General features: G+C 38.4%; 1 protein-coding gene across 2 annotated transcripts; it reads left to right on the plus strand.

Annotated features, from left to right (window-relative positions):
- Positions 1 to 5,177: 5,177 nt before the first annotated feature.
- LOC117276076 (uncharacterized) lies at positions 5,178 to 10,065 on the plus strand. 2 transcript variants are annotated; one of them, XM_070188366.1, is made up of 5 exons: positions 5,178 to 8,109; positions 8,192 to 8,319; positions 8,398 to 9,063; positions 9,137 to 9,328; positions 9,395 to 10,065. In XM_070188366.1, the coding sequence occupies exon 5, from the start codon at positions 9,413 to 9,415 to the stop codon at positions 9,992 to 9,994; it is 582 nt and encodes a 193-aa protein (XP_070044467.1). In that variant the 5' UTR covers positions 5,178 to 8,109; positions 8,192 to 8,319; positions 8,398 to 9,063; positions 9,137 to 9,328; positions 9,395 to 9,412; the 3' UTR covers positions 9,995 to 10,065. The 2 variants fall into 2 exon arrangements, with proteins under 2 accessions (XP_070044467.1, XP_070044466.1); XM_070188365.1 differs by having other exon boundaries at positions 9,137 to 10,065.
- Positions 10,066 to 12,798: the final 2,733 nt, after the last annotated feature.

Consider the following 12,798-nt stretch of genomic DNA (forward strand, 5'->3'; position numbering starts at 1 on the left):
CTCCTTCTGAAATGTATACTCTCATCAAGCCATACCAAATAGTAATATCATTTACCTAGTCATATGAAATCGTCCCTACTGCCTACGAATTTTATGACCTTTCCTTCCAAAATAGAACTGTGATCCCGCTTACGTAAATATCAATCCCATACAAGACACCGTATATACCATGCCATCATATGAAAAGTATGAGAACTTCATAGTCAACTCCAAGTCATAAGCAGAATACATACCCGTTCAGTCAGAAACCTTCCGTTTGATCTCACCCAGGAGAAAATCACTATGCACCACATGCTCCTCACGCCAATAGGAAATATACTCCTCGAACCTTGGTAAAATCTATTGAGAACTCTTCCAACCCATTTGCACATAGCCAAGCTATCAAAACTGAATCTCTCTAACTCAACCCAGTCACACAGGTTTCCAAAACCCAAGCGCATTGTCATGAAACACCTGTAGAGACTAGCCACGTCGTAAGTATCCAAAAAACCGATTATATCCTTTACTGTGCTAACCCAACCTACTACCAAGCTATTCTTTTTATCCAAGTCTTTTCTAACAACCCATTCAATTACGAGTCCAACCATACTAGTTTCACTCAAATCCGACTCCAATTCGATGTTCAAAACTCAACAATTCATATTATGAAACTTTCGGCCAAAACCCCCAATTTTCTCTTTAAAATTCACAATCAATTATCAAAAACGAATGTAGATTCATGAAATATAACCAAAACCGAGTAGAAAATACTTACCCCAATCCTTGTGATGAAAATTAGTCCAAAACGTAGCTCAATCTGAGCTCCATAGCTCCCAAAATGAAGAAAGAACCAAAACCCTCGATAATATAGCTTCTGCCAAGCGATTCCGCATTTGCGGACAACTTGTCGCATCTGCGACCACCGCTTTTGCGGTAAAACTTCGCTTCTGCAAAAACAACTGACCTATCAATCCGTCGCAACTACGGCCTTTAAGCCGCTTCTGCGATCGCGCTTCGGCGCACTTGAACCGCATCTGCGGTTGCGCAGGTGCGTCCAAGCACCTGCGGTTGCGCAGGTGCGTCCAAGCACCCGCACCTGCGATCCTCATGCCTAGCTCCCCTTCACGCTTCTGCGACTCCTCTGTCTCTTCTGCGATCATCTCACCTGCGCAAACCAGCCACAGGTGCTATCACACCAGAACCAGCAGCTTAGCAAAAATCCAAAAATGCAATGAAATGATCTGAACCTCGTCCGAAACTCACACAAGCCCCTCGGGACCCCGTCCGAATATGCCAACAAGTTCCATAACACAATACGGACCTACTCCAGACCTCAAAACACACATAACAACATCACAACAATGAATCACATCTCAAATCGAAATCTACGAACTTTAAACTACAAACTTTCACAACCGATGCCGAAACCTATCAAATCACGTCTGATTGATGTCAAACTTTGCACACAAGTCCCAAATGACATAACGAAGCTATTTCAATTCCCGGAATCACAATCCGAATCTGATATCAAAAAGTCCTCTCCCGGTCAAACTTTTCAAAAATTCAACTTTCGCCATTTCAAGCCAAATTCCACTACGGACCTCCAAATCACAATCCGGACGCGCTCCTAAGTCCAAAATCACCCAACGGACCTACCGGAACCATCAAGACTCCGTTCCGGGTTCAAATTTATAAAAAGTCAAATTTGGTCAACTCTCCCACTTTAAAGCTTCAACAATGAAATCTATTTTTTCAATTCGATTCCGAATAACCTGAAAAATCAAAACCGACGATTCACATTAGTCATAATACATCATACAGAGCTACTCATGCCCATAAACTATCGAGCGAAGTGCAAATGATCAAAACGACCGGTTGGGTCGTTACAATTATACTAGCTCAGGAGTATGAAACTTGACATTTATTGATCATGCCCATGTGTTCGTGTATTATCTGTTTCCATGTTGATATTGAGTCTGCGACCATGCCGGACGGATTGTGATTGTGAGCCTATGATCACGCCGGACGGATAGTAAATATGAGCATGTGATCATGTCGGGCGGATTGAAATATTGGTATATGAGTTGCTCGTGCGGTGGTGATTCGAGATGTGGGCACGAGGTGTCGTGAGTACATGATGGTGGCTTGAGACACTTGTAACTATGAGATGAGGTATCACGGGGGTGCTTTTTATGAATCTTGTGTTAGCACGACTTGATTAATTGATTGTCCTTTGTGTTGATTATTTGGTTTCAACGATACTTCTCGGTGTTCTTGTTAATTTACTGTTTATGTTGATTTTGTTGTCATTTACTGATTTATGTTTTCCACTATTAGCTTTATACTTCTATACTGCACAAGTTACTTTATCTAATGAGTGTCTTGACTTGTACCTCGTCACTACTCCATCGAGGTTAGTCTCGATACTTACTGGGTACCGAACATGGTGTACTCATACTATATTTCTACACATTTTTCTGCCGATCGAGGTACTTCGGAGTTTGTGGATTGTTAGATAGCGGATCAGATATTGCTGTGGAGACTTCAAGGGATACCTGACATTGTGTTCGCAAGCCTCGGAGTCACCTTCAGAAGTTATCTATATATAGTTTATTTCTATTCCGGAACAGATGTACTTAAAGATTTCTAGCGAACTTAGTAGAGCTTATGACTTGTACTACCAATTTTGGGATTGTTGGCTTTGTATAGAAATTTATGTTTAATATTTAATAGTTATTGGTTGAATTTTTTTACTTATTTAATAAGTGTTAGGCTTACTTAGTCTTAAAGAATAGGTGTCATCACGACATCCTACGGAGCGAAATTAGGGCCGTGACAACTTCCCTAACAAAAACTATTTCTGTGATAGTCTTAGAAGACTTTTATGAGATTAAAGATGTGAACAAGTCATGATCTCTCATGAATATTGAATATACGAAAATCATAGCTAACAAAAAATATACAATAATACAACTTGATGGCTCAAAGTTCAATATCATAATATACTATTGAAGTCTATGGTTCCTATCATTACATTATAGCTTATCTTATGAATGATTTTCGTTTCTAATTTGCAAAGATAATATTAGAAAGTTTACTGCGCCTAAAAGTCAAACAACGCCAACATGTTGTTTATTGGTGAATTAGTTGTCATACTACTTTGTAAGAACATGAATATAAATTGTTTAGACTACTTAATTAATTATTCACTCATTCATTGAATGATGAAGCTAGTCAACAATAAAAATAATGGTTGGCAGCCTTGATTGGGTAATTTCATACATGTTTGGAAACAAAAAGGGGAGTTGACCTTAATATATATCTATACTATATTAAAAGCACGAAAACCCTATAATAAAATATCGTTCGTCCTTTTACCCTTTTAAAATTGAGTTTATACTGGACAAAATAGTCATTTTATTATTTTCCTAAATTTAGGAATAGTTATTTATATAAAAATCCCTAATATTTAGGAAATTAATCTTTTCCTTATATAAATTTTACTTATATAAGTCCTTCCTTAATTCAACTAGGCAGAAAATATTAATCCATACTATAATTAAACTAGGATCCTTCAACAATATTATCTATATTATTATAAAAGCATGAATACAATGTTGGTTTACAAAAATAACCTTATAATATTAACTATAATAACTTACAATAAAAAGAAATAATCGAAAATCGAGACATAAGCCTTGTAATCCTATTAGTTTTAGGACACAATACTACACATTACATTAGAAATCGTACATGATTACCTTTAGAAATCCTATTAGTATAATTCCTTTCGAGAATAGACATATAATACTACATGTTAGCATGTAAATGTAATACCTCTAAGAACATGTTAGCTTTCCTATTAGTAAAGTTACTTTCGGAATATAGACGTACTTTTAGCCATGTAGTGCTATTACTTTTAGAATATACTTCTTAAAAATTCCTATTACTAATTTAATTTGAAAATATATTATATTGTCCTATTACTAATTTAATTTGAGAATGTATTATATTGTCCAAATTTATTTAGAAAATGAAGAGCCTATATTATTATTATTATAAAAGTATAAATATAATATTAATATACCAAAATAGTTCTAAAATATAAAACAGAAGAACTATTAGAGAGAGGAAAAAATTGCAATAACCTATTTTTTTGGACTATAACACCTATTGACATCTAATTTTGTCCCTCCTTTCTTCTAATTTATTTATTTGAGCTTCTATATCATTATTATATCAAATGTGCTACTTTAACTTATTTTATAACAATATAAGGTCAATTTTTCATATTCATTTATTATTTTCTCTATTACTACTCTTGTTACTATTTTCTTATTATTCTTATTATTACCTTCTAATTACTATTACTACCACTACTACATTTATTATTATTATTATTATTATTATTATTATTATTATTATTATTATTATTATTATTATTATTATTATTATTATTATTAAAAGCCATCTCACTCATGCATTTACGAGATTGTTTTTTAGAGTTGATCAAGCAAGTTATACTTTTCATCATAATATATTTAGTTTCCCATTGCATTAAATCTACTTTTATTTTACAAATATTTATTTGAGCATCTTCCTACTTATAGGCCACGATACTTTAGCAACTTATTTTAGTACATAGCTTTTATTCATATGGTCTTCTTGCTTTGATCAATAATTAATATTTACTTCTTTTTAGCTAACATATTATTAGAATTTTAACAAATAGATATATCTTGAAGAGAAGCCCAATTATATAAAAGAAGAAGGAAAAAGTCCATCCTTCTCTAACCCAAAAATTCACAACCCATCAGATTATCCCTAACCCATTAATCCCTTTACTAATAACCCATTAATACCCAAAACCCTTCACTCAAAATTCTTACTCCCAGAACCCATGACCAACTCAAGTCAACCCTTTCCAATTCCCCTTCGTTCAAAACCATACCGGCAAATTCATCTCGTTTCTTCCTCATATGATTTATTATATTTTAATTTTTTTTCTATGTCCTTTCTTACTTTATTTTCCTTACTTATCTTCCTTATCGAATCCGTAAAGCAATTGATTTTTTACCTTAATTATGAGCCAATATAATAGCTTTATTTTTAGTTAAAATTGCCGACGCGCCTGAAGATTCACCTACTCTTCTTCCCATTCACAGGTTCGGACTTATCAGTTGAATGTAGACAGGTTTGAGGTAGGCGTTTCATTTGTTACTGATTGGATTATAATTTTGGAAGTTCAATTACATATATTTCTCTCATGATTTTCAGTTCAAATTCCACTGATTATGGGTAAGTATTTTAGTCCTTTTTTGTTAAAATAATCACCAGCAGCTCTTCTTCCCTATTTCAATACTCAAATCTCGCCCCAATCCTCGAATTCCTTGTTGACAAAATTCTTTTTTTTATATTTTAAATCTTTATTTATTTGGATGATTCTTTTCCATTATAGTGACAGGACTTAAGTCTAATTTACTACTATAAATACCACTAGTTCTATACACTTGGGGAGGGGGGGGGGAGAAATTACTTCTGAGATTTACTTATTTACGACCATTATAACTTTCTTATTAAGATTCGTTACACGAGTTGCTTTTCTATTCTTGCTTTGCCGGCTGTAAGTCGGGGCAAAGTTTTGTTGCTTTTCATTCCTCTCGATAGTCGGATTCTTTCTTGTGGTTGTTGTTCGAAATGCATCACTACAATTATTAGGTTTATTTTGCTGTTGAAACTCTATTCGCGGGAGCTATTTATTTGGATTCCTGATTTTCTTATTAATTCGGCGCTTCAGGAACTGGTTAGCTTCCTAGCAATGCAATCCTTTTATTTTCTCCCTCTATATGGTAGTTCTTTGTAAAGTAGCCGCTTTAGTTTATTCATGTTTGAGTTGCCTGAATGTGTAAAGCATTCTGCTAGGAAGCGTGCAGGTCAGTTCTTCCTCTTCTTGTTGGTGTGTTTTGCTCGAGTTCTGTGATCCCTATCCATACTAGAAAGCATGATCGTAGGACTGAGAATTGCTAAAACGGGTGAAACCTATTGTTTTGATAAAACTAGAGAGATCTGCTTAATATGTTATATTCGAGTATCGGGTACCATTCTTAATTTTAGTTGATATGCAGAATTTGATAATTAGACACCGTTGCTTGTATGATTAACATGGTAATTATTTCGTAAAAAAGAGACTTAAATCCGTTATGTGAAATGTCTGTGAGATGTGTATGTTGTATGTGCGAGGAAGGCAAGTTTCTATTAAAATCAACAAGATTTGGATTGCTACTTATTTCCTTCTTTTACTTAGTTTAAGTTATGGACAATATGAATAACTAAAGATTCTCCCTTTCAGAATTAATATTGAAGGTTGATTATCTGTTTTTAATAAGAGCTTTTCAGTTGTATGTATAATGTGTCATTGCATGTTTAATTATCAAATAACTGACTACTATGGATATTGTTTACCCAAAAAACGGATAGAGTTAAATTTGTACGCAGTTCTAAAGATATGTGGTATCACTTAATACAAATCGTAGGAATAAATAGAAATATCAAATATTAATTGTAAATAATGCAAAATAAACAAGGTTGGAAAGAAAATAATTTTTAGGACTAAGCAAGATGATTCAGTTAATGAAACCTAAAAGAATAATCCTTGAATATCTGAGAATATGGTGCTTGAATTACCATGTAAGCATGAAACAAATGCCTTCTACAGAAATGTGGCTATCCCCTTTATAGTGGAGGATCCTTTCTTAGATATAATTAAAATACATAGTAGAGAACCCATGATAAATCAACTTTTCCCTAATTTTCGCCGAGATTCTCTCCCTTAGTGTGTTTGCAACGGCTCTTGTCTGTGAGCTCGAGTTCGATCGGCCTCGGTGCTGGTCGGTATTGCTCCTAGAGCTCGATATGGATTCGGGATCGGGTGATGATTCGGACTTGGTCGTGGTTGGCCTCTGCCCCTTAAGATCGAAATCATCTCATCATAGTTCGATTCGGACCCAGCTCGATAATGACTTCAAACTCAGTGTTTGACTTATACCTGAAATCTGACGCTCATTCGTACCATCTTCGGAACCTAACCCGATATTACGAAGTCTTTCTTCGATCCATTATGTTTCGACCTCGATCAATGGTATGAAGGCCGAAATCTATTTTTACCGTATACAGATAGTCCCCTCGTTTCTCGGGAAGGATGTGGTGAGAAACAATATGATTTTTCAATGGCTCGATTGGATTATAAGCTGATGTTCACATTGAGCTCGATCATGACGCACGTGATAGCTTTTCCGTCGATTTAGTTTTTCAAGGCATTTAATGCATGTCAGACGGTTGTCGGCCACCGCTGATATTGAACCATCATTGGTTTAATATATAAATAGCTCTTCCTTTTACCATTTATCACTTTTACAACTCCAATCTTCCATACTTCCCAAGTTTGTTTTCATACCCTCTAAGTTTATTCGAAAATCTATGATTCCTCTTTGCAAAAGCCCTTCTTCAAATTTACCTTATTCTGGACCTTTAAATTCAAAAATGGCGAAAACATCACAAATCACTCCTCAGAAAGAAAAAGTTTCATCTTCACAGTCTGTCACCGACGAAACATCAGTAGAGCCACAGCCTTAGGAGTGTATTCTCGGGGCATGTGTTCTTACCTCTGATTTTAAGGTTGATAAAGGCTCATCGGTCCCCGGGCGATGTTAGCCAGTATAGACGTACATGTGTTCAATAACCGAGAAGCACCTCAAACAGCTAAAGAAATATTGTAATTGGGAGAAAAAAAAATAATAATCCCTTCTTCTGACGAAGATATCATCACTTATGTGAAAGGGTTTTTGAGTGTGTATACTTACCTTTTCACGTTAGTCCCCCTCGACTTGATTCGATACTTTGTGAACAAAATCAATGGGATGTCGTTCACCCTCGAGTATCTCATCTGATTGTACCGTCCTCGACTTTTATGAGGAGGGTTAATAAAACTTCAGCGTCGGGCTACCAAGGCTCTGTTCTCGAGCATTGACGAGGATAGGGATCGAGGCTGGATGGAAATGTTTGTTCAAGTAAGGACTTTGGACCTGATTCCGACTGAAAAGATGTCTTTTCCCGAGGATTGGAATATGAAACGTAAGTGTAATTCTGCTGTTACTTCCTTCTATTTTGTCCTTTTATTTCTTTTCTCACCGATACTCCTCTTTTTGTGATGCAGCGATTCCCTGGATGCCCGGAGCAGTTCCCGATCTCGAAAACTAGTACGAGACCTATCTTCAACCTCCACATACGCTGAGCGCTCATTGGGTGATTTGTCAAAAGGCCGATGGGAGGCCATAAATCATGGTAAGCCCCTTCCCCGTACTTTTTGGTAGTTCGAACGAGACGTTTTACATATACTCTAATAAACTTTCCTGTATGTAGGTGTGGGTAAAGATGCAGTTTTGAGGCCCTCGTCCTTCGAGGAAGAGGAAGAGGCTTCTGTTCCAAAGCCGGTGAAAGACAAAAAAAAAAGAGCCTATGTTCCCGAAGATCCAAAGCTGAAGAAGAGGACGACTCATAAGCCGAACAAGAATACCATTCCTTTGACCGTAGAATCAGTTTTGCATTTAATGCATGAAGAAGAAGAAGAAGAAGAGAACAATGGGTCCGCGCTGGCGGCCCGAACGAAGAAACCACCGATGTCCCACAGGCAGCTAGATCGATGATGGTTCATAAGGCTCTTCCTCGAACTAAGGATATATCAGAGCAATATTTGGGCAGTGTCCCGGAGTTGTCGGAGATCGAAGATGCTTCCCATCGAAGCCAACATATGGAGGATAGGTCTGAAGAGGCTCTCCTCGAATCTCTTCGAACAAAGAGAATTCTCCAGGTGTTTCACTTGGGGCAGTATCAGTCGAAGACTCACCCACCTTCCCTGATTTTTCTGCATGGGCAATTCGAGAAGCCCAAGCTTTGGGGGCCCTTGAGCTAGACATGCCACATGATGGAGAGGATCCTTTTCGTGACCTGTTTACAAGTGTCGAGGACGTTGTCGGTACCAATGATGTACTAGATCTTTTTCATGGGGTACAACATTCTTTGAATCAAGTAAGCCTTGAATTATTTTGTCGGTATTACCTTTATGTTTACTTTTCTTTTCTAACTTTGTTTTTCTTTGCAGGCCGCGACAGTTCATCGAGAAACATGTTCTCGGTCCTGAACTAAGTTGCATCGATATGAGGCCGACCTTCAATGGGTTACGAAGGAGAGGAACTCCCTTAAACTCCTCTTAGGGAAAAGGGGAGAGGAACTAAAAGACCTCCGAGCTAAGTTGGCCAAGGCTCGCCAAGATCAGACCGATCCGTCCGAGCAGGTAATAATTCTTTTAAAAGCCTATGGGCTCGATACCGGAATGATAGCTAATATTTCGGTCTCACAGCTGCAGCAAAGAATTGAGATGATTGAAAAATTCCGTGAAGTAGTCGATGTGATAAAAGCGGAGTCTTTGAAGTGGAAAGAGGGTATAGACCGCTTTGCTGTAGAGAGAGAAGCTGCTCGAGCTCAAGTATCATCGGCCGAAAACCAACTTCAAAGAATGAAGGAGAAAGGGTTGGTTCAAGAAAGAAGAATAGAGGAGCTCGATGCTCGGTTGGCCACTGAACTTGCCAAGACCGAATCTGACGTCGAAAAGGCAAAGGCCGATGCAGATGCACTTATGGCCGTCTATCAGGCCGATGCTGAAGCTGCCCAGGTCCAAGCAAGAGAGGAAGCCGAGACCGCCGATACTCAAGAACATTGGGTCGCTGAACTTGCTATGTACCGATCTCGGAGGGAGACCCTCGAGGAGATCCATGCTCGAGGTTTCGATCTCGCCGAAGAGATAAAAAGGGCTAAAGAACTCGAGGCCGATGCTGAAGCCTTGGCTTCCGATAATGATGATGATGATAATGATATTGATGATGGGAGTAAGAGCTGGTCCGAGAATAGGGGGAAGGCCGATGGAGAAGAGACCGCTCCTGGAGATAACCAAGAAACTTAGGCCTTAGTTTCTATGTCGTAATCAATCATGTAAACAATCTTGTATAGATATATAAATATCTTTTTCTTTTATTGACTTGCTTCTACTTTGTTTCCTACCTTGTGAAGATTATATTCATGCCTTTATTGAATTTGGACTTCATAGCATTTATAGCCGAGTGAGCGCTTACTCAAATTTGAAATAAGGTAGCCCATAGTCGTAGTAGGCGAGTTGAGTGATTACTTGAAGTAATACAGCCCGTAGGAGTAATAGTCGAGTGAGTGCTTGCTCCAACGCGAAATAAAAGTAGCCCGTAGGCTTAGTAGTCGAGTGAATAATTCGAACTCGAAGTAATGTTGCCCGTAGGCTTAGTAGTCAAGTGAATGATTCGAACTCAAAGTAATGTAGCCCGTAGGCATAATGGTCGAGTGAGTCCTTGCCGTAACTCGAAATAAGAGTAGCCCGTAGGCTTATTAGTCGAGTGAATGATTCTAACTTGAAGTAATGTAGCCCGTAGGCGTAATGGTCGAGTAAGTGCTTGCTCGAACTCAAAATGAGAGTAGCCCATAGGCTTATTAGTCGAGTGAATGATTCGAACTCAAAGTAATGTATCCCGTAGGCATAATGGTTGAGTGAGTGCTTGCTCGAACTCAAAATGAGAGTACACCGTAGGCTTATTAGTCAAGTGTATGATTCGAAATCGAAGTAATGTAGCTCGTAGGCATAATGGTCGAGTGAGTGCTTGCTCGAACTCGAAATGAGAGTAGCCTCTAGGCTTAGTAGTCGAGTGAATGGTTTGAACTCGAAGTAATGTAGCCCATAGGTGTAATATTCGAGTGAGTGCTTGCTCGAAATCGAAATAAGAGTAGACCGTAGGCTTAGTAGTCGAGTGAATGGTTCGAACTCGAAGTAATGTAGCCTGTAGGCGTAATGGTCGAGTGATTACTTGCTCGAACTATAAATGAAAGTTGCCCGTAGGCTTAGTAGTCAAGTGAATGGTTCGAACTCGAAGTAATGTAGCATGTAGGCATAACAGTCGAGTGAGTACTTGCTCGAACTCGAAGTAATGTAGCCTGTAGGCATAATAGTCGAGTGAATGTTTCGAACTCGTTGATTTACCTCAATCCTTTTGCGTAATAAATCTCGGATATAAGATAAAATAAGAAATTTTTCTTTGCAAGTCATTGTACATGTGTCCATGTTTTGTGTCAGGACTCGGACCAACTACATGAGCATGGTTCGTTTTGACCATTAAGCTCTTACAATATTTCCTATCGAAACCCTGTTGTTATGAAGTAACTTCCTCGGATACTGTGAGATTTTTAAGAAGTTTAGCACGATCAATGGTTTCCTCGTTAACAATCTTGACGAAAAACCCATTTGGGATAAAACCGGTCTAAGGGAAAAAGAGTGCAACGCGTGCTTTCAGACCCAGGGCTTCGTATTGAAGGATTCATCCTAGCTCCTGATCGGACTCCTGCAGGGGTTAGTTTTGAAATGTAAACGAATCTGGGTGGGTCGTACCTTAGCAGTAGTATTGTTTTAGGTGCGACACATTCCAATTGCTCGATAATTGTTTGCCGTTTATAATACCGAGCTTGTATAATCCTTTTTCGACATTTTCGAGAACCTGATACGGTTCTTCCCAGTCTAGTCGTAGTTTTCCTTCATTTGGATTTCGGGTACTGAGGGTGACTTTCCTTAACACTAAGTCCCCGAGTTTAAAATGGCGAAGCTTGGTTCTTCGATTATAATATCTTTCGATTTGCTGCTTTTAGGCGGCCAATTGGACGAGAGCAGCTTCTCGTTTTTCATCTGAGAAATAGCTTTACCTTGGGCCGATGGTAGAGGGTCGACGATATCCATTCCCCATTTCATGAATGTCCATGGGGATAGGACTGAGTGAAGTTGTTCTCCGGGCTGATGGATCATTGGTGCAAACCTTTGACATTTGTCACATTTTCGAACAAACTCCTTTGCATCTTCATCCATATCGATCCAATAATAACCTGCCCTGATTATATTTTGAACTAATGAATCGGCTCCGGAGTGATTTGCACAAGTTCCCTCGTGCGCCTCACGTAGGACGTAGTCGGTGTCTCCTGGACCTAAACATACTGCCAATGGTCCATAAAATATCCTTCGATAAAGTGTTCCGTCTGCAGTTAATGTGAATCGAGCAGCTTTGGTTCGTAGGGCCCTCAAATTTTTAGGGTCTGATGGGAGCTTTCCATTCTTTAAATATTCAATGTACCTGTTCCTCCAATCCCAAGTTAAGCTTGTAGAATTTGTCTCGGCATGTCCTTCTTCGATAACGGATCTCGAGAATTGAAATACAGTCCCCGAGCTTATCTCGCTCTCCTCGACCAATGATCCCAAATTTACAAGTGCATCAGCCTCACTGTTTTGCTCTCGTGGAACATGCTGTAGAGTCCATTCTTTGAAATGGTGCAAAGTGACATGCAGTTTATCCAAATACCTCTGCATTCTATTTTCTCGAACTTTGAAGGTTTTATTTACTTGGTTTACCACCAGTAAAGAGTCACACTTGGCTTCAATGACTTCTGTTCCCAAGCTTTTATCTAGCTTGAGACCTGCAATCATGGTCTCATATTCGGCCTCACTGTTAGTCAACTTAGTAGTTTTGATAGATTACCTAATAGTGTTACCCGTGGGTGGCTTTAAAATAATGCCTAGCCCGGACCCCTTCACATTTGAATCCCCGTCCGTAAAAAGGGTCCATTCCTCCAATAACGTACCCGATTTCAATAAGAGTTCTTTTTCGACTTTGGGTACGAGGGTCGGCGTGAAATAGGCCACGAAGT

Source organism: Nicotiana tomentosiformis, chromosome 11 (genome assembly GCF_000390325.3).
Source record: "Nicotiana tomentosiformis chromosome 11, ASM39032v3, whole genome shotgun sequence".
Taxonomy (NCBI): Eukaryota; Viridiplantae; Streptophyta; class Magnoliopsida; order Solanales; family Solanaceae; genus Nicotiana; species Nicotiana tomentosiformis.